The sequence below is a fragment of the Aptenodytes patagonicus genome, chromosome 4, assembly GCF_965638725.1.
Source record: "Aptenodytes patagonicus chromosome 4, bAptPat1.pri.cur, whole genome shotgun sequence".
In the NCBI taxonomy this organism is placed as follows: Eukaryota; Metazoa; Chordata; class Aves; order Sphenisciformes; family Spheniscidae; genus Aptenodytes; species Aptenodytes patagonicus.
Window position 1 is genome coordinate 2,127,889 of NC_134952.1, and position 22,295 is coordinate 2,150,183.

At 39.0% G+C, this 22,295-nt stretch overlaps 1 protein-coding gene across 1 annotated transcript in view; it reads left to right on the forward strand.

Moving 5' to 3' along the window:
- Nucleotides 1-21,164, forward strand: part of DNAAF9 (dynein axonemal assembly factor 9) — an 80,024-nt gene extending 58,860 nt beyond the window's left edge. Inside the window, exons 28-37 of the mRNA XM_076337514.1 lie at nt 1,126-1,251; nt 3,269-3,306; nt 8,640-8,775; nt 9,154-9,240; nt 10,364-10,470; nt 11,176-11,250; nt 11,413-11,615; nt 14,241-14,306; nt 14,949-15,042; nt 16,600-21,164. Coding sequence (XP_076193629.1) covers nt 1,126-1,251; nt 3,269-3,306; nt 8,640-8,775; nt 9,154-9,240; nt 10,364-10,470; nt 11,176-11,250; nt 11,413-11,615; nt 14,241-14,306; nt 14,949-15,042; nt 16,600-16,712 — 1,045 coding nt within the window. The 3' untranslated portion in view covers nt 16,713-21,164. The remainder of the gene's footprint in view (nt 1-1,125; nt 1,252-3,268; nt 3,307-8,639; nt 8,776-9,153; nt 9,241-10,363; nt 10,471-11,175; nt 11,251-11,412; nt 11,616-14,240; nt 14,307-14,948; nt 15,043-16,599) is intronic.
- Nucleotides 21,165-22,295: the final 1,131 nt, after the last annotated feature.

Genomic DNA, 22,295 nt, shown 5'->3' on the forward strand with positions numbered 1-22,295 from the left:
CCAGGGAAGCGGTGGAGTCCCCATCCCTGGAGGTATTTAAAAGACGCGTAGATGAGGCGCTTAGGGACATGGTTTAGTGGGCATGGTGGTGTTGGGTTGACGGTTGGACTCGATGATCTTAGAGGTCTTTTCCAACCTCAATGATTCTATGATTCTATGAATTCTATGATTCTAGTATCGTCTACAGTAAGTTTGCCCACTCTGTTTCTGAGTCGTTACCTGCTAACATAAACTAGCTTGAGGGAAGTACTACCCTAATCTGGCTGGAATGGTTTTGGTTCCCAGGCTACCAAGTGTTCATCTTTTTCACTAAAGGCATATATATGGAGCTTAGCATTTTCTTCATTATGGTCCATTCTGATAGTGCTAAAAAGCATAATTTTTTCCGTGTTAGAGTGAGATTTTTTTTTTTTTCTTAAAATTAGGAGGAGTGGTATAAAGTCCAGTGATGTACAAAGTAACTGATATTCTGGTAGCAGCACTGGCTTCAGGAGTGGTTAATTATAGGTTTTCCATTCTTTTCTGAGTAGTTGAGTGTTGGTATAGACAGCTTTGGAGTTCTCTAAATAATCCGATAACTCACAATAATACAGTTTTGAGAGAAGGTTGTAGCTGGCTGAGAAATAAACATTTGGAATAACAACTCAGGTTCATCTAAACTTTGCTATCATACAGAAGTACAATACAGCGGTGTCTGGAGTACTGATAAATAATGGACGCGTTAATTATAGAAGCAAGTTTAAATTGGAAGGCTGAGAAGTGAGAGGTGTTGCTTTTTAATTTCTTTTTTTACTTGAATCATATTTAGTGCTTAATATGCTTTGCAGTAGGCATAACGTGCTAGTATTTATATTATGCTTTTTGTGCTTCCTGAAAGCTGGACCTTCTCAGTTGTTCAGTGCAAAGTTTATACTGCTTTTCTCTGTAGTTGTCAGTAATTTATTTCTAACATCACTTGCAGTCTGCTTCATTTGTCTGGATTTACTAAGTTTTGAACTGCTATATAACTATTTTGGTAGGCTTTTTTAGAAATCTAACCTTCTTGCAAGCAATTGATTTCTTACTAGATGTTGAAATGTGTCGTTCTGTTTCTCTGAAACCATATTTCATTTTGTTTTCTTACAGATATACTGATGTTATTGATGTTGTACAGGCTCTACAAACTCATCCTGACCCAGATGTGAAGTCTTCTTTTATCATTGGAGCAGTTAATACTTGTGTAGAGCCACTGAGTTGCTATATGGAACATAGGTATACTTTAAAATATTTTTACTAGTTTGAAAATAGATATATAAGTTTATGAGATCACTTTTATAATAGAGATATGTGGTGGTTAAATGCCATTGAACTGTCTTAAATCTCATAAAACTGCTAGGTAATCCATCTTGGATGAACTTTTGAAGTGCTGTTTGGTTTATAAGGATGATACTTGGTTTCCACTAGGTATATAATTATATATAATATTAACAAAAGTTTAGCTCGTGCAAGAATAAACAAAGATTGTCGTTAGCATACTGCTTAAATACGTATACCCTGGCTAAGGACTATGTAAAATCTGGACAGTCAACTGGCCTCTCGTGTGCTTTTTAAATCATTCTTTTTCTTACGATCTTTTTGTAAGTATGACTAAAAATTGAGACGTGCATCTCAGTTTGGGTTATTGATTGTGTCACTACTTTTGGATATTAAATGAAGACTTTACAGATTTAAAATAGGGAACTTATGGGAAGCAGTCCCAAATTTAGTGGAAGAGAATGACAAAGCACGGAAGCAAAAGCATTACAAGTATTAAAATCTGATATCCTGGGTTACTGCAGCGGCAGGGTGGGGAGGAAACGGCAGCAAAGCCAAGTCACTGACATTTTAAAATAGTGTGGTATGGTTGCTGTTTCATAGTATCCGTACGTGCTCCACACTTCAACAAACGTGGAACTAATTTCATAGACCTATCTGTAAAATTATGATACTTAAATTTTGCAATTATGCCTTGCAGCTGATTTGATAAAAGTAGGTTAAAGCAGTTACAATTTTCAGAGTTCTAGCGTTGCTGCTATTTGTGATAAAACTCTGTGCATCACAGGTTAGAGGTGAACTGCCCAATCATTTTATAAAAGTGCATTCCTTAAACTTCCTAGCGATTTTTAAAACACTAACCAATATGCTTCTTGTGCTTCACACTGGTCAATAAATAGACATTACCTTACTGCATCTTTTTGTCTCTGTGACAAAAGATTGTAAATAAAAAAAAAAAACCCTACATAAAATATTGTTGAATTGATGCTGGAGTGCTGTTTCAACTTATTCTTTCCATAATTATAGGAAAGACAAGTTCCAATTCCTAGGTTTTTTTAAAACTTACTAACAAGTTACTGGTCATGGTACTGAGTAGTATTTATAGCAGCAGTGGCCTGCAATCCTTTGACTAACATTGTTTGTCTCCTGAAGTGCAGTAGCAATTGAAGGAAGAGGCTTAGCCTATGCTGTAGACTATTTGTGTCTCACTTTGAAGTTTCTTCTGATAAGAACTTACCAAGCAGCCACGTACTGCCAATGACAAATCTTACAGTTGGGAAGCTTTGGCAATTTCACTGTGAGAATCAAGAAGAGCGATTTTAATGTCTGACTTGAAACTTTTGCAGTCAAGAAAATCAAAACCATTTCCTGTCTTAAAGTCCATTACTGTAGAGATCTAGCTCTTTCGTGAGCCTAGGATGAAGCTCTTCCCCGTGTTGAATAGCAAGCCAGGGGCAGGGGAGAGGTATTTGAAGGGGGACAGATAAAGTACTATCTCTGGAGCTTTTGTGTGCATGATAAAGCTCATAAAAATAATTGTCGCTTGTCTCACACAGTACCAGAGGTTGGTACAATATGTACAGAAAGCATTATGTACATAAAATCTTTCCATGAAGAGTTCCCACCATGTTTGGAAGGCACAATTCTTTAGGGCAAGCTTAAAATGCCTATTGTTTAAATAGGAATTAAAGTAATGTTGAAGCCTTTCTGACTTCCTAGAATACAGAACAGATTGTGTGGTGGGAATTAGCTCTTAAATCCATTAAAGAATTAAAACCATCTACAAAACTAATTTTTGGGGAGGAACTCCTGAAAGACATAACCTGTGGGGATGTTCCAGTTACTTGGATTGAGGAAGGAAAACATGAAAATGGGTTGGATAGTAAGACTCCAGCTGTCAGTGTCCAAATGAATGTAAACGCTTTACTTAAATAATAATATCCATTCTTAATATACAAACTTCTGGGTTTTTTAGGCTTCTTTTTCCCAAGTTCTTGGACCAGTGTTCACAAGGTATGTGTCACTTTTCTTGACTTTGAGCTTTACAGAACAAGTAGCTGAGCCATATGGCCAAACAAATACACTGTAAATGCATATAGTCAGAGGATGATGATAAACTCTTGGAGGTAAGAACCGTCTGTGCAGAACAGACAGTCTCACTCTGCCTACATTATTAAACACCGTAGGCGCCTGGAGAAGGTCTGAGAATCTGGAACATGATGCATTCTGGTTGTCCTCATCTGGAGGATGGGTTTCCTAAGCAGTTTAACTCATGGTCTTATCTGGAACTATTGTAACTCGTGCTGTGTTGTTAACCTAGGAGCAAAATGGATTGGATTTGAGTTCCATCCTCTTCTGGGGAGGCATGAGGACACGGAGCTCTCCTTTCATTTCTGCTATTTTAGAAGGGGAAAAATGAGCTGGCTACCTTGTTCCCCATATCCTCTTCTTAATGCAGCGTGGAGGATCCTTGCAGGGTTCATTTGGCATTGCAGTAGACAAAAAAGCTCACTTGCAGAAGAACCGTTTCTTACCTGTATATTTAGTTTTATATCCTGACTCTGAAATGAATCATTGACTGCATCGTCCTCCTTGTCGGGCTTGGAACTGAGAGCAGCTGTTGGCGTAAGTGGGATGTCATCCTTCCTGACCTATCATCAAATAAGTTCTTTAAGTTTCAAGAGCAGAAGCAAATTCGACTATAGCACCTTTACAGTTGTTTTTAACAGTTGTATAGCTGATTCACAACATTAAGACCAGTACATGTGGTGTGTGTATATATGAGAACAGATCTCTCCAGTCAGATAATCTTTATTTTAGGCAGACCGTGAGCTCAGCCTGAAATTGGATAGACCAATGACAGTTAAGATACTTTATTTTTTTTAAGTCGGTGTCGCACCACAGTTACTGCAGGATGACTTTCTGATCTTATGCTTATGTCTTCCCAAGTGAACTGCAGGACTGTATTTTTTGTTTGTATTTAAATGCAGTTGTCAGAGCAGGATGCTGCATTTTTTCTTGTGGCCGTTTAGACTCTGTAGTGCTCTGCTTTGCTGCCAGAATTATGCCACCTCCTGTTCATGTGTGAAGGGAGCCCAAAAGAACAAAATCCAAAAGAACCCAAAACAATGAAGTTGTGACCAAGCTGGGAAGTATGTAGGTGCTATTATATAAATCAGTGTTTTATTCTTATTTGGAAAAAAAAGTTGGTGCTAGGAATTGAGGAACTGACCAACAGATAACTATCATGATTATAACCACGGGTGAAATTGAAGAGAGCAGGAGAATGTTAAGAGGGAAGAATATAATGACGTGTCAATAACCACTGAGAAGTTAAGAGTGCAAGCATGCCTTTTTGTTTTATGACAGAATTAAAAAAAAAAAAGTGCAACAATAGCAATATTTGGTGACACATTCACTTTGAGAGAGATTTGTCCTACTTCTTTTTTGTGTCACGCACCCCAATATTATTGTTTGTGTTACTGTAGCATCAGTGGGCCAAGACGGTGTCATACTGGGTGTACAAATCTGAAAACAGGAACTTGCAATGCAGGTATAAGACAAGACAAGTACAGGTATAGGCAAGTAGGAATTAATTAGACTTTTGGGTGGTTACCTTGTCCACATAACTATCTTGCATATTTTGGGAGTGAGTAGGGTTAGCCTTTTGCTGCTGCTTTCCAGGTCCCTTCTATTGTGTGGCTTTCTGAAAGGGTACCTGTGCATATTATCAACATGACATCATTTGACAGCATGACATGACACTTTCTGCTTGGAAAGCCACAAGACTAACAAAAACAGATGAAGATCAGGGAGAACTGATAAAGCCTTGAGCAGAGTGACCAACGTTAGCAGTTTTGTTTTGTCTCCCCTTTGCATGCTCATTTAAACACTTTAAAAAAAAAAAAAAAAAAAAAGAAATCTTGCCACTATCTGTGTGCTGTAATTTCCTTTTGTCTCACTCCTTCCAAATATACCTCTCTGTTTTTGTTTTTTTCTTTTTTTTTTATTGCTTTCTTGCACAGAAGCTGTAAGATGACAGCTTACTAGTCTAAGGGCACATTGGCATCTCTTGTGTTGTACATGAAGTTGTTTTACAGATTAAGACATCACCATTGTTAAATATGCCCATTGTACGTTTGGGAGCGAAGAGGATCCATTATTTTTGTAAAGCATACATATTTTTAATCTATCCCTCCTGTTTCTTTACTGCTTCTATTGAACATGCTATTCCCCAGGCTGTAAAGATTTTTTTTTTTTTCTTCCCCTTTAGAAGAGTGTATAAATAAGGAATTAAACAAAACTGGGTGGTCTTCAAAATGCAGTAGAAACAGAGATGGCAGTGACAATTTAAATAGAAAAGGTCAAAATTATTTGTTACTAAAGCTATGTAGGCATCTTCAGTTCTCAGAAAGCTATTTTCCTTCTGGATTACACTACCTGTCGGTCAGTTCAGTATCGTGGACTGTTGCCTGCTAACCCAGGGACAATTTCTGTGGGATACTGGCACCTACAAGATTTATGCATAGGTGTGTGCAGAGCCAAAGCTTGCAGGTTCCCCAGGCTCTGAGCAGTCTTCTGTTACTTCCAAGGTTGCGTGGGAGTTTACAAGAAAGAATGACAGCTAGTGCCCGAAAGCTGTTCCCCTTAGACAAGCGCAAGTGAAGTGGGGAGTGACAGAGAAAGAGTATGGGTGAGGAGCGTGAGACAAGATGCATAGGTTTCTGATTTGCTAGATATTTTATTCCTTGAATCTTTTTCTTCTTAACTTTAAGCTTTGCCAGCTTAGTCCTTGACAATTACCTATTTTCTCCAAGGCATAGTGCTTCTAACTGTAATATATGCTTCATAGCATGTATGTTATACAGCCTTTTTATTGTTCTGTGCCGACTTCGCAGAAAGTATAACTATGTTTTTAACTCAACTTGTCTTTTAAATCAACGTCGAGTTTGGGGATATTAAGGAAAAACCCCACTGCGTGTAGCACACCCACAATGTGGTGGTTGTTGATTAGCTTATTCATAGAATCATAGAATCATTGAAGTTGGAAGAGACCTCTAAGATCATCGAGTCCAACCATTGACCCAACACCACCATGCCCACTAAACCATGTCCCTAAGCACCTCATCTACACGTCTTTTAAATCCTTCCAGGGATGGTGACTCCACCACTTCCCTGGGCAGCCTGTTCCAATGTTTCACCACTCTTCCAGTACAGACATTTTTCCTCACGTCCAATCTAAACCTCCCCGGCGCAACTTGAGGCCATTTCCTCTCATCCTATTGCTTGTTACTTGGGAGAAGAGACCGACCCCCACCTCGCTACAACCTCCAAAAGTATTCATACTTTTCATCTTAATTGCATGATCTACATAATAATTTCAAGCATGCGTGTGACTTAAATTTCTAAGCGTGCTTGCTGTTCTTCCCCCCTCCCTGTCTCTCTCAAGACCAACTGTGTATTGGAGAAAACTTAGATGTTTCCACTCCAATTTCAGAAACTTTTGTGGGGGATTAAAAAAAGAGACATACTAATGATGGAAATTTGCTTGGGCTATTATTAAAATCCTAACTTGAAGGGGTCAGTGATGCAAGTAACAGTGACTGGGAGCACGTGGTATAATGTAAGTAGCCCAGAAACGTTTGGTATAGAAATGTCTGTGTAAAGAAGCCTCTGCAAGGATTAGTGTAATTTAAAGGCTTCTGTAAAGATCGGGAATAACTGTAGACAGCAGTTCATGGTGTGAGCTTCATTACATATTCTGCTTTAAATAGTGATGAGCTGGGGGCAGGGGAAAATGCATCCTGGTTCAATCATTCGTGGATAGTCAAGAGTTGATTGTTCTGTCTTAACTGTACCTGTAGTTACAGGAAAGTGTCTGAAATGAGCTGCGTATCTTGAGCAAAGAAATAGCATTCCTTACACATTCTGGACAATATTGGCATCCTAGGGAGCCCCGAAGGGTTGGCACTGCAATCTCGTCGGGGAACTGGGCTGACATTCATTCAGATGTAGTGCCTTCTTGATATAATTGGAAAGCAAAGATCCTATAACACTGAAATTAGTTGGGTGGTAAGTGCGAGATGACATCTCGCATTTTTTCCTTAATGAGATCTCTTCCAGTGCCCAAGGCTTGACGGCTGTGATCGTTGCTGTGTTATTTCTGATTGCCTTCAGAGGCATCTGCAATAGCAGCAGTTGGTTCTCATTTAACATGAAACTCATCTTATACCTGGCAGGACAGCAGGTATAACATGAGGACTGTGTTGCCATCTTCAAATCTTGGAAAGTTTTTGCTTAAGAAGAGTAACCGTTTCTTCAGTGAAATTGGTGGCACCAGGTGCAAGGTGAAGGGGATACTGTTAAGTCTGAAAAAGGAATTGCTTTTCTGTTGACACAGTTGAGTCTTTTTGGAAATTGGTGCTTGGGACAAATAGTTATGCTGTTGTTTTTTCTGTTATCTTTTTTTGATGCCTTGTGGGTTCAGACGTGCTGTCTGAATACCATTTCGGGGTCGTTCTTTAAAAACAGAGGCAAAAAAACCAACCCCCAAACGCTTCTCTTGTTTTTGGAAGTGGCAGCTGCCACAGTCCAAAATACTAATTTTTAGCTGTTTAGCCTATTTTTCTACACATGGAATTTGCCAAGAGGCTTTAAACGTTAGTGTTTTTATTAAACTAGTTCTTCTCCAATTGATTCTTGTATGAATTTATTCTTTTAAATAATTGATTCTTTTGATTAATTGAGTCTAAATTGCTTCTGTTACACGGACTGTCTAATTGAAAGAAAAATGTCTTGACCTGGTATAGCTGTGTTTTGGCAAAGCAGGCCTTCCTCATTAGTTGAGTCATCGTCAGTGACTGGTGCTGTGCTGGTAGGCTCATGTTTTTAATTTTTTAATTTTTTTGTAAGATTGTTTTCACTGAATCATAAGAACCCACACATTACAACATCCTGCCTCTTTCCCCTTGAGTCATTCCAGTGACTGAAAAGGGTTGTCTCCTTCAGGAGGTATCATTCCTGCGTGTCTACGGGTTGGGACAGAATTGGGCTTCTGAGCTGGCTGCCCTCTAGATGCAGTTGCAAAATAAACAGTTAACGATAATTCTGCGTTTGGTTATTCCACAGCGTTCGTGTGTGAAGTTAGATGGGCTTCTGGGTTTTTGCTGGGCAGGCAAGAGATGAAAGGTTCCTTGCTTGTTTGTTGTTGTTGTTTTTTTCCTTAGTAACATTAATGTAGTGAGATGGAAGGAAAAGAAAAGAATGGGTGTTATATTACTTAATTGCTTATTAGTCACTGTTGCATACCTGAATTCTGTAAGCTATTCTCTGATTGCTTTACACAGGACTAGTGAGTAACGTGGTTTTCACAAGTCATGCTACAGAGCAGAAGCATCCACTCCTTATGCAGCTGCAGAGCCTTATCCGAGCGGCAAATCCTGCTGTTTCATTCATCTTGGCAGAAAATGGAGTTGTAACTAGGTAACACTAATCACTGTCCAGTACTTGTCACTTGGCAGATGGGACTCATGCGCTTAAACTTGTATTCTCTTGTTTTACTCTGGTAACGTATACAAAGGAGATACAGATTTTTCTTAATTGCTTCTCATGCAAAAGGCATCTTCCCTTTACATTTATGGACATACAAATATAGGGATTAGGAAGTGTATATTTTGTATATGTATAAATGTATATGTTTGCAGAGTATGACTTATGTTACTGTAACTGTCATACTAAGGGAAAAATGCTCTTATTTTTACTGTGACTAATACATTCTGTTTTATGTAAGTAGCGTACAGATAGTGGCCATTTTATTGAATTTATAAAATTAAAAAAATCTTCATCTTTATCTCTTTATAGGAATGAGGATATTGAATTAATTCTCTCAGAAAGCAGTTTTTCAGATCCTCAGATGATGAGAGCTCGATATTTAATGTATCCTGGCTGGCAAGTATCTAGACTGAGAAATATTAAAACTATTTTTCTAATTAAGTTGAAGATTAAAAAGTCTCACTAACTTAATTTATATTTTTTCAAGTCTACTCATTTGGAACAGGCAATAGCTTTGTAAATCATTTTTAAAAGAGAACTGATGAGTATTCTTAGTAGATACACGATTGCTGTCCTTTTATGGGGAAAACGATCCTTTCTGGACACCACTTAAATCAATGGCCAGATTACTGTTCCTTTTCAGAAGAATAGAGAAGAACCCTCTGGGAATAAGCTGGGAAGCATTGGGATGGGTGAGGTCAATAATGACTAGAGTAATTTCATTCTGACAGCTATTCAGCCTTACTGGAACGAACTTGCTATGTCAGTCTAGCTATTAGCAGAACAAGTATTCATAAAAACCAGCAACCTTATTGACAGTCTTGGCAGAGGCTAAGGGCACAGTAATACATGGTACCCAGCTTTCCATTTAATACTGAGGGATATTTTTCATGGTTCAGGGTTCTTTACACATCTTGTTGCAGTTATCTGTGCTGCATCTATTTGGCAGAAAATGTAAACCTGTCAGCCATTATAACTCCTGGCTGACTGTTTTCTGGTTAGGTTTATAGTGTTGGAAGCACGGTTTATTTACCATACCTTGCCAGTCCTGTATGTGTGTATATCTTTTTATTCATAATTCTTGCTCTAAATTGGATGCAAGTAGGGCTCCTAAAGTAAACTGGCACAAAGCTTGGGATGTCAGAGCTGCTTGTGGATTGCGTGGAGCCAAAGGGAGAGAGAGAAAGCAGGAAAAGAAAGTGTTTAAAACTTTTGGACAACTCATAATCTATTTGATGATAGTATGCAAGAATAGTATGTAGATAGTATGTAAGGAGAAAAAAAAACTTGCAGCAGGAAGAACATCAAAAGGAGCCCTGACCGCTTTGAACAACCTAATACTGTTAATATCGCATTTTCATGGGTGTCTTAGAGAAGAAAGCTTAGTATTTTTCTTCCTATGAGCAAGGCTTACCTGTGGTGAAATAATAGATGTTCCTTTTAAGAAGTTTGTTAGATGAAAAGCACAAGCGCGTGTGTTTTCTGTGTGTTGAAGGTGTGTGTTTGTTTTTGTCTTAAGGTATGAAGGTAAATATGGAGCTGGGTCTGTCTTCCCTCCAATGGTTCAGATCTGTGTATGGTTTAATCGTCCTCTAGAAAAAACACGATTTGTGACCAAATGTAAAGGTACAAATGAACTTTGACTTGATTTAAATCCAAGTTTGAAAAACTGAGGAATAGAGGGGAAGGAAGTCACTGACGTAGCACAGTTATTTAATTACTGCTGAGGTAAACTTTTAATTGAAAATTCAGCTTTCCTTCCTTAAAGTACAGACACTACATTATCTTCTGTAGTGTCTGCTGTGGAAAACTGGCCCATGATTTTCTTCGGATGAAAATCTGATTTCATTTTTGGTTTCTGGAGGCTGAGACACTTACCTTTATACGTTTGCTTTTTATTTTATGTTTGATTTTATTTAGTAGTGTTGAAATACAGTTTATAAGTGAGCATCGGCTTCTACTTTTTATGCCGAATAATTATTTGTAGTTACTAGAAAATAGGCTCAACTCTGTGTTAGGCTACTAGAGCAGATATATAATCATGCCTTTCCTTCTTTTCGTAGCAAAACAGTGTTAAGGAGCACCATTTTACTTTCCACACACGCTGTAAACGTTCATTATGCCAAACACATGTTATTTCTCACCTACCCCATAGCAAAGAAATGAGAACATATAGAAATGTTACGCAGTGGGGCTCCGGGGCACACTACAGCTTTTTCCCCTGAATCACTAGGATGTGGATTAGAGACCTGTAGCATAGGTCTGACCAGAAGCTACACCAAGGAGAAGAAAAATAAGCGAGATAATCTGTTTGTCTTCTATTTCAAACAGCGATTAAGTCATTGCTCAAGCCAAGTCCTTTTTCTGGAAACATTTATCACATCATGGGCAAAGTTAAGTTTTCAGGTAAGGGGACATGACTGCTTGTGTGTTGTCTTGTGATTGCGCTGCATGTATATGTATTTGAAAACCTTTTAATGTACTGTATTCTATCTACACCAATGTGGTGATGTTAAATTAGATTGGCAATTATCAAGACATTTCTTTCTTCTGTCTTCTCCTTGTTAGATTCTGATAAAGTAATTGAAGTCTGTCACAACACATCATCTAATTCACTAAGCCTTGTGCCTGTTCAGGAGGGGCCAACTCCTCCTGATTCAAGAAGCGATAACAGAGATTGCAGCAGTCAACAGGAGTGCTTCCTTGTGTTCATTGGCTGCTCTCTGAAGGAAGAGGATATAAAAGACTGGCTCAGAGAAACTGCAAAACAGGTTCGTGGGCATGTTTATTTCTGTTCAGTGTGATCTGTTTTGGCATTTCTTAACAACAAAAGGAGAAATCTGAGTGTCTCGAGGAAACCTTTTTTTTTAATCTCCTTTCTCTTCTAGCAAAGTATTAGCATTCCAGGGTGTAAATATATTTCAGACAGAGGACTAACAGTTTGCAAATGTGTATTGTAATTTGTGTATTGTTTTAATATCTGCTACAGCATATTCATGGATGGATCTACTTTTGAACGCTTGAGCAAATGGAGTATGTCCAGAATAAACACAAGATGATTTAGCTGATGCATGATTGCCAAAAGCTAAAGTGTAGTATGCAATAAATCTTCTTGAAGTACCTGAACGCTGCAAAGCTGAAAACTTGTTTTGATTCACTAAATTAAACCTCCTTGGAAGTAATCCACTGAAATGGAGGGTATAGTTTTTTCATTTTGTCTTGCTTAATTTGTCAAGTGTGCAGCTGTGTAAGACTTCTTGTATCGCTGCATGGCTAACATACCTACGCAATAGAAGTTGGAGTAGGGAACAGGGAACATGCACATCGTAAGAAGCCTCGAAGGCACATTTTGCAGTTGTGGTGTCTTGCTAACTTCGTGCAGTGACTGGCATGACCTGACCAGGAGTGCAGGACAAGATGGTTTGTTGCTACTCACCTAAGTGATACCAGCAGATAATACTTTTGCCAGGCTGCACATTAAGGTCTTAGGAAGTGAGTCCTGAGGTTTCGTTCAGAAATATATTTGGACAGAAACTGTTCAACCATACAAATTGCATATTTTAGCACTCTAGTTGGAACCTGAGCCTACAGTTCCAACTGTGCCCTTTCGTGATGCCCATTTTTGAACATTTGTTAGTTAAAAATACTCATGGTTACTTCTTTATGGCTTAGGATTTGCATAGTGTCTCTAAAAAGTTGTGTAGGAAGGGAAAAAAGTTTCCTACAGACCGTTGTTGGAACTGTTTCTAAGGATCTTCAGGTTCTCACCCCTGTTCTCCTAGCAGGTGGTGTTACTTCTGGGAAGTATACATTTTCTGTGATGATCTCATGCTCTGTATATATCACATAAGTAATATATGGACACAAATGCTTTTGATGTGTAAGAAAGCACTCTATGGAATAGTATTTTAATTTTATGAAAACTTGGAACTTTAAATGCTATCTCAAGTGTGAAGTACTTCCTCTCTGAGCAGTTCAAGACTACAAATAGTCTTTGTACAGTCACACTAGTCAGGGCGAATTAAGGGTTTCAGATAGTTCTGAGTTACTGCATGCTGCATGAAAGAAATGAATTATAGAACTTTTCAGACTAAAAACTAGATTGCTTTTCTGCTCATGTGCCATTTTTTCTTTTTTGCAGTAGAGCTGTATTAAAATTGAATTATTTAAAGTCCTTTTAGATTTGTCATCTCTAATGATGCCCTATGTAAGGTCACTGAATTTTTACTTTTGTTTTCAGAACATAGTTGTGAGTGCCTTAATATAAGTGTGCACCCTCAGTCAGTTTGCAGACGACACCAAGTTGGGCGGGAGTGTTGATCTGCTCGAGGGTAGGAAGGCTCTGCAGAGGGACCTGGACAGGCTGGATCGATGGGCCCAGGCCAACTGCATGAGGTTCAACAAGGCCAAGTGCCGGGTCCTGCACTTGGGTCACAACAACCCCATGCAGCGCTCCAGGCTTGGGGAAGAGTGGCTGGAAAGCTGCCTGGCGGAAAAGGACCTGGGGGTGCTGGTCGACAGCCGGCTGAACATGAGCCGTCAGTGTGCCCAGGCGGCCAAGAAGGCCAAGGGCATCCTGGCCTGTATCAGCAATAGTGTGGCCAGTAGGAGTAGGGAAGTGATCGTGCCCCTGTACTCGGCCCTGGTGAGGCTGCACCTCGAATACTGTGTTCAGTTTTGGGCCCCTCACTCCAAGAAGGACGTCGAGGTGCTGGAGCGTGTCCAGAGAAGGGCAACGAGGCTGGTGAGGGGTCTGGAGAACAAGTCTGATGAGGATCGGCTGAGGGCACTGGGACTGTTTAGCCTGGAGAAAAGGAGGCTGAGGGGAGACCTCATCGCTCTCTACAACTCCCTGAAAGGAGGTTGTAGCGAGGTGGGGTCGGTCTCTTCTCCCAAGTAACAAGCGATAGGTCGAGAGGAAACAGCCTCAAGTTGTGCCAGGGGAGGTTTAGATTGGATATTAGGAAAAATGTCTTCACCGAAAGGGTTGTCAAGCATTGGAACAGGCTGCCCAGGGAAGTGGTGGAGTCACCATCTCAGGAGTTATTTAAAAGACGTGTAGATGTGGCGCTTAGGGACATGGTTTAGTGGTGGACTTGGCAGTGTTAGATTAACAGTTGGACTTGATGAGGTATTTTCCAACCGAAATAATTCTATGACTCTGTGGTTCTATAATTGAATAATTCTGTCTAGAAATTAATTTTTTTAAATACATGCTTCTAAAAGGGCTGGGCTTGAGCATGATAGCATGTGATCATAGTTTTCACTGCCTTTACCCACGTTTTCAAGAAAGAACTTATTTTTCCATGGCTTTGGGTTTTTTCTTAATGTAACTAAACTGTAATACCACGTTGTCACTCAGTAGGTATATAACTGGGGTCTAATTCTTCATACAGAAACCTCAGAGGAAAGCCCTGAAAACCAGAGGAATGCTAACCCTTCAGGAAATAAAGAACATTCACGTAAGTAGAAGCAATTAATAGCAAGTTCTTCTTTTGGCTGATTTTCTTAAATAATCATTTGTATGATAGAGCACCTCCCATACTTGCCATAACAAGTGTGCTGAGCACTAAATTATTGACTGTCTTTTTATATACTCGAAACACAACTGAGGCTGTCCAGGAGGGATTTGAGATATAAATCTTGGTGTTATCTCAGGGTTGCAAGTTAGCTCTGAAAAGTAGGGGGAAGTGTAAGGTGTGGGACAAGCGTACCCTTCTCGTTACTGTAATGGTCTTTCCCCGTCTTTTCTCCCTGCTCTGTCCTGTGCAGGTTGTCGCTTGCAAATTAGGATCCCAAATGCCTAATCCTGCCCTCATCAGCTACCTTTAGGTTGTAAGTGCTGTCTTTGGAGTTGGGTTCCTAAAAGTTTGGCTTGGCTATGATTAGGGTTGCTGTACCTAACTCCCCTAGCCTATATGGATGTCATTTGTCATGCTGTCTTTTCAGAGCGCTCCTTTATAGCCAGGAGCCATACCTTCCTCCCTGGCTGCTAAGTTCAACAGAAAGAATTTTTTGTTTATCTATTTAAGTTTGTTAGGACTGTCTCTAGGCAGTTTTGAGTTTTAAATGTTTAATGTACTGTATATTCTTTCTTAATGTAGGTGAAGCGCCACTTGGATCCGCTTCCAGCTGGTTATTTTTACAACGGGACTCAATTTGTGAATTTTTTTGGTGACAAAATGGATTACCATCCACGTATCCTTTAAAATGCGGGTTTTTTTGGTGAAGGTTTTAGGTAGGCAACAGGCTTTGCAAATCTGAAATGTAGACTGTCAAAGCAGATGATATGGTGAAGAGCCAGTTTGATTTGGAGGTAATAATATGAAATGAAAAGCTTTGTTCCTTAAATCTGTGCATGGCTACTAGCCATTTAAAGCTTACTATTAAAACACTTTTTCAGATATGATCTAAGAAGCAGAATAGAACCAACGAAACAATCCCAAAACTGTACATGAGCTCACGCAGGGAATAATTTATGGACCACAGCTTGTCAAAGAACTATTTTTCAAACCAAATAGTGCTGTAATATTGCTTAATGCCTGGTCATGACTGATAAAACTTCCAAATGAGTATAATTTTGTGTGCACGCACATGCGTGCACATACTCAAGTAAAAACAATCAGGGTTGTTTTAGGTTTTACTACAGTATTCTTTATTCTGCCACATATCTTTGCGGTGAAACTGATGGTAAATGATTGCTCTCGTTTTGTAACTCAGTATGAGAAAAACCTTATTGGATGCAATGCAGTAATATGAACAGGATGTTCAGAATTAGGTGTGGAGGTGCATTTTTTCTAATCGCTTGTTAAACTCACTTAAGCAAGTAAAACCTTATTTTAAAACTACTTCGGCTTAGCAAGCAGTATGATTTACTTATCAAATTGTGGCATATACCCCTTTGTAAACGCGCTGTCCTTGCTGGTCTTGTTTGGTATCGGTTACAGAACATGAACTACAGCTGAAGTAGGGTCCTCTGGATTTCTTTCCAGAAATTTTTATTTTTTAATTTAAACCTGATCATATTTTTGTCTTTGGCAAGAAACGCTAGAGTAATACTAATGCTCCAGTGTATTTCTGTTCTTCTTTCTTGTTTCCATAACTTTCTATTGCGTTTGTCTGGGTTTTATTACTGAAATTTCAAATTTGGTTTTATATTCCCAGCTTACCTTTAACTTTGGCAAACTTTACAAAAATCCAAGTGGGTTCTGTGATTCTGTTTTAGAAGAAGAACAAACAGTGATTTCCTATGCCCTATGGGACAACTTTAAAATTTTAAACCAGCAGACTTCTGTCTGCATGGTAAGCTCCTAGTTGTGGTATACCGGCAGAAAATAGCCTAACAGCAAACTTGGACTTCAGTATTCAATGGACCTCTACGGCACCACCGTCTTGGTGTTTGGCAATAAAAGATACCGGCACTGGTTAACCGCTTCTGGATGATGTGAATTTTGGGCAGAGGTTTTTTAGACTTCCACTTAACCAAAATAGCTGTAAACATCTGCAAACCTGCTGTAGTTTCGCTGTTCTTATATTCTTTCTCGTGATTGGGAAATGTCTGTTGTGCAACTCCTTTATTCCCCAGTAATACAGAGTAGTTGTGGTTGGGTCTGACTGCGGGACTCCCGGAAGGTAATAAATCGAATTTCTGCTCTCAGTAAGTGTCCCTGAACTGGCACATCCTTCAGACCTGTATGTTCTTTTCTAATGAACGCTTTGTGCACAAATGTTTTTTCCTTAGTTTTTCAAAATCAGTAATGGACCAATTCATGAACGATTACTTGGAAGAAGCCAACAGGGAAATAGAGAAGTACAACAGAGAACTAGAAGAACAAGAGTATCATGATCTCTTTGAGCAGAAGACATAAGCACGTGCGTTCTGTGCAGTTCTGAACCACCTACTGTCAGTAACCAAAAATGCTGTTGTCCTTGCTGGTTAACTAGAAAATTAAGTGAAATGTCAGTTTTCAGCACTCCTTTTTAAACTAAGAGATCATTCCTGTAAGGTTGGCATTTTAATATGGTAACTGCTTAGCTGTTTGTACTGTCAGGTTTGCTTCCACTTCACCTTAATTCCAGACTGTAAAAAGCGTCACCTGGAATCTCTGGCTAGTAGTGGAAACTTATTTAAAAGAAGAAGAAAAGCAGCAAAACTGTATTTCCTTGTAGGTCAGAATGTAATCGTGGAATTGGTCTGTCGTGCAGATAATCAAACCATTTTAATCTCTAGATGTCCCTTGAAACTTGTTGCACAGGAGCATTGATGAGCAGTGGTATACTTCAGTATGTGGGATTGGGGGATGTTCCTAAAGCGAGAAATGGGGGAACATTTAAGAAACTCAGTACCTAATCCTACAGCTGTTAAGGTGTTCCTAAAGCGAGAAATGGGGGAACACTTGAAAAACTCGGAAGAGTACCTAATCCTACAGCTGTTAGGGTGTTCCCAAAGCGAGAAATGGGGGAACAATCAAAAAACTTGGAGGAGTACCTAATCCTACAGCCGTTAGGGTGTTCCCAAAGCGAGAAATGGGGGAACAGTCAAAAAACTCCAGAGTACCTAATCCTACAGCTGTTAGGATGTTCCCAAAGCAAGAAACAGGGGAACACTTCAAAAACTCGGAAGAGTACCTAATGCTACTGCTGTTAGGGTGTTCCCAAAGCGAGAAATGGGGGAACACTTAGGCACCTGCTTTTTTCTGAGGGGACAGCATGTCTCATAACCTCTGCACAGTTTGAATCTGCAGTTGAAATTTTGACTTTTCTAAAGAAAAGATGTTTATACATTTCAGGGTGAAACGAGATAAGTGGAGATATCTTGCTTTCTTCCCAATGTTGTTATTGGTGTTCTAGAAAATATGACATGAATGGCGGTAATCTGCAACTTGCTGTTGCTTAAAAGATTCTCTCTGAAGGATTTATTTCAGTACTAAAAACTAAGCAAAGCAAAAGAAGAGGGAGATTCTTTAGCTAAAGAATTTCTTTTTCATGAAAATGACTTACTTCCAAAGGTAAAAAATATCAAAAGATATACTTGAAATATGAAAGAACTTGTTTGTGAAGCTTTCAGAAGAATTTGCACGCCGTAACATTTCACTAAACTGATACACCAGGTTTTAAGTACTTGCAACAAGGCTTTTATAGTTACTAAATGATATCATAATAGGAGTTCTGGCAACTTGTCCTTTGACTTAATTTAGTACAATTTTAAGTGAGACTTCGTAGATCACTGACTGAAGGATTATAAGGTACCCTAGCAGCTACTTAAAGGTAATTATTGAAGCTCATTTGAACAAGCAGGTTATTGTAGCATGCTGTGTGTTCAGAATTTAGTCAAGTGAAAACAGTCCAGGAGGAATTTTTTATTTTCATATTCCTTTGCCTTAGGAACAGCTCAATCTTTTAATACAACTGCAACTTTTCTTTTCGGTCAGATGTATGTAATGCAGTAAGAAATTGAATGAGTAATTTCTTACAGTACACTTAAAATACTTATAACACGTCCACGCAGTCTCTTTCTGTGGCAGGAAAGTGAGATTTAACTCCCGCCGTCAAACCTAAGGCTACATACAGTTTTATGCCTTACTTAAGAAATATATTTTTTACCTTTGGAACCTGAAAGAGCTGAAATTTCAACAAGCCTTTCAAAAACTGAAACACCTTTTAGGTAGACTTTCAGTACACGTTGCTACTAGCTGGCTCAGTGCCTGTGCTGTGGTGGTTATACAGCGCAGAGGTGGAATTCCAGGTGCTGCATATTGGGATATAGATGTTGATAAGGTTTCGTTACTAGCTTTCCTACTAGATTTAAAAAGTTGTCTGAATTTAAGAATTTTTTTTTTTTTTTGCACACCACGAGACTTTATAAACTACTTGTATCCTGTTAAAGTACAATAAAAGCCAGCGATTAGTTTGCATTTCTAGGCTTTCTGGGGTAACCCGTGTTACAGGTATAGAGCATCATGATAAGGCTCGTGAGTTTATCTATGCATGGCTATACTTTAGTCTTAATATACTGTAGTGCCTGGTAGAGTAAACGTAGCTAGCAGTGGATTTGGGGGGCTAGCGGGTGTTTACAAACTAAGTACAGTTGGTTGCATGAAACTATTTATCAGACCAGGATTATTAGAGTACAAAATTCTGGTCGTAACACTGCAATAAAAAGGGGCATTAGACAATTCTTAACAAATGATAGTTCTTTGCCAGTAAACTTAGTGTAAACCCAGTGTGCTCCTTTTCAGTACAAGTTATCTAATCTGCAAAGCCATATTTCTAGAATAGTGGTATGACTATGTAATGTGAGAAGAAACACCAGTGGTTGGGACAGCAGGCGCTTCGTTGATGCTTCGTCTCAACTTGTAAGTCAGTAACAGAGTAGGTTTAAGTGCAATTGATTGAACGATAGATGAAGATACTGTAGCTTATTTTGCTCTGCTGAACTCTTTTTAAGAACTCCAATTTGTGCAGCTCTCGAAAATAAATGTTGACGGGGCTAATTCATCTGGGGTTGGCGTCGCGAGTTGTAATTACAAGTGAGATGCCCTGTGAACAAAAAGGAAATCAGTATTCAAAATCGGCGTGCTACTGTGCAAATTGAGCTGTTCCTTAAAAACTGAAGCAGGAGAGCTCAGAACAAAGGCCTAGTATACTTATATACTGTACTGCATGCTGTATGGTAATAGCTGTGTATTATAAAGACCTTTCACCATACTGGTACTATTTCAATTAATATATTTTGGTATTAAAATAATTTGATTACCTCAATTTTTCTTTTAGTTTTTAACTGTGACTTTAAAACAGAAAAAAAATACCGAAATAGTGAAACTGTGACAATGGTATCCTTTAAACATAGTAGTGCCTTGCAGATGACACCATTTATTCACGAAGCATAAAATAAATGGATGTCATGGGTTGTATTGCTTGCACCCTCTTTTTTTTTTTTAAAGGAAAAACGGTTTTGGTGAAAGGACTTAAAATTAACCTAGTGAAGAATATTAGCACAAACGGTTAAACTGTTTAAAAGAAAACTCTTTGAGGACTAAAATGTGTAAATGCCTGATGCTGCTGAGAGTTTAATAGCGGTTGCTGATTATTTTGGAGTTACTCCTAACAATCAGCATCACTTTTTTTTTTTAGGAGAAGAGCATAACTTTTGTACTCTGGTCAGAGATGTTTATACTGTATCAAACCCCATCTGTAGGGTAATCTGGTTTCCTCACTCTTTTGAAGTCGAGGTGAGGATTGAGATACTTCTAAGGATCTAGTTTTGAAAATTTTTTTAGCTACTGTAAAACTAAAAAACAAAAACAAAAACAAAAAAGCACCATTTCTAAACCACAAATGTTTGGATATGGAAGAAGTGCCATTACGCTGTTCCTTTGTCTTTTACTGTATTTTGGAAATGGGTAACAGTAACTTTGTGTCCAGGCATTTCTGATATTGTGAAGAAGTGCTGAGAGTCCTCAAGGGGTTTACATGCTTCGCTGACCTTCATGTTAGCAGCTTGTGGTGGTGGTGGTTTGTTTTTCCTCACCGAGAATGAGTGTGGTCAGAAGTTACTGAAGTTATAGGGAGAAAAATGTGATAAACTTAGGAGAGGAACGCTCGCAACTTGAACTGCGCTGCAATCTCGGAGTATTTTATATTAAGCTGTGCAATTTGGTATTAGTCCAGTTTTACACTTTGCAATTAACAGAGCTGATTGCAGGGAGGATTTAAGTTGCATGTAAAAGTTCCCTAATAAGTTTTTTTTATTATTATTATTTTTTAATTGAAACTTTTCTGAATTTGCACAGATTTAAGCTCTGGAATACTTTGGTATTCTTAAAAGGGAAAAATTGTAACTAGTATAGTGAATTGTAAACTGTGAGTTGTTAGAACCGCGTTGTTGGTCTAATTTTAGGTTGTTTAAAAATGTACCTCAGAAAGCTAGTGAGAAATCGCTTCATTTTTACACAACGGTCAGATACTAATGTAACACTTCTCACTTTACAATGTGCCAAAATTCACTTTTATACTAGTTCTCAATGCTTTAATATTTGCAACTTTAAGTTAAAAACTTGTATTTACAAACACTACTGTAACTTCAGTTAAACTGAATTGTGTGATTGAAGCTTTTAGCCTATGGTATTTATTACACAACTTGATCCAGTAAATATAAAATTACCTTTCCATTTATTTTTGTATTGTTTTACATGTTTATACCTGCAGTTCGTGTGACTTTTACACCTGTAACTCAGATGTGATGGAAAGAACCAATAAACAGTATCCATCTGCTGTCTGTCTTTGACTTCTTTAATAAACTCACTATTTCCTAAACGTGACTTTTTAAGCATTGAGCGGTTTTCTTTTAAAATTTGTTAGTTTTCTAAACTGGCAGAAAGGTGACTAGTTTATATTCAAACTAAAATGTAAAGATTTAAGGAAATGGGCGGGGGGTTTGTAAGCTGCTATTTTAGGTTTAGACCTTCTTTCCTGGGCTTGAAACTGAGTAAAATTTAAAACCAGTTGTAGGATGAGGGACCTTCATCTGCTTCCCACCTGCCGTCTCTGTCCTTCAACAGCTGTACTTAACCAGAAGTTGGTAGCTGCATATACACAACTGCGGGAGCTAAATCCTGCCCCTTGTATTCATACAAATGAGGATGCAGTTTCAGGATCAGCTGAACTAAACTAAAATCAGGCTGCCTTCGAGAGGGAAATCCCACCTTACCCTCCTTTTTCTGCTTCGGTCGCTGAGTGGGAGGCTGCGTGTGAGTCAGATCAGTTTGCTGATTAGACTGAATCTGTAAATGATTTCTGTCTCCGTTTGACAATGCTTTTGCCTTTTTTTTTTTTTTTTGGTAGGAAGGTTTTGCACTCGATTGATTTTTATGAACTCTTTATGTAAAGACAGCATGTTAAATTCAGCCTGTTTTGCATACCCCAGGTGTGCACACGAGAAATGGCAGCTTCTTGATGCATGGAGTTCTGACTGAAATCCAGGAATTCTCCCTTGCTACGCGGCTGGTTTTGGAAAGCATGGACTCTTCCACTTGTAGATGCACTTGGGCTGCGCCCACTGCTTTTGAACTGCTGAGCACGTGCGGTGCCCTTTGACTTTGTGGTACATGCTGTCAACACAACAGAGAAACCTTCCGTGTCGCCATATAGCGATCGTCTGAGAGAAACAGCCAGTTACCGCTTCAGTATTAGGCTACAGGGCCCGCAAAATCGTTCATGTGTCGGCTTTGCCAGGAGCGTTCGGGTCCTGATACTCCCAACGTGGGTGTGTGTTCTCAGCGCAAGCCTTTGGGCTAGGTCTTAGCGCTGGCCGAGCGACTAGGAGGGTTTCCACCATCCCTCAAGTGGTTGCGTAGGGAAATCTAGAGTCTCGGCCCATGGCTTCGTTCATGGCCACAACAACCCCATGCAGCGCTACAGGCTTGGGGAAGAGTGGCTGGAAAGCTGCCTGT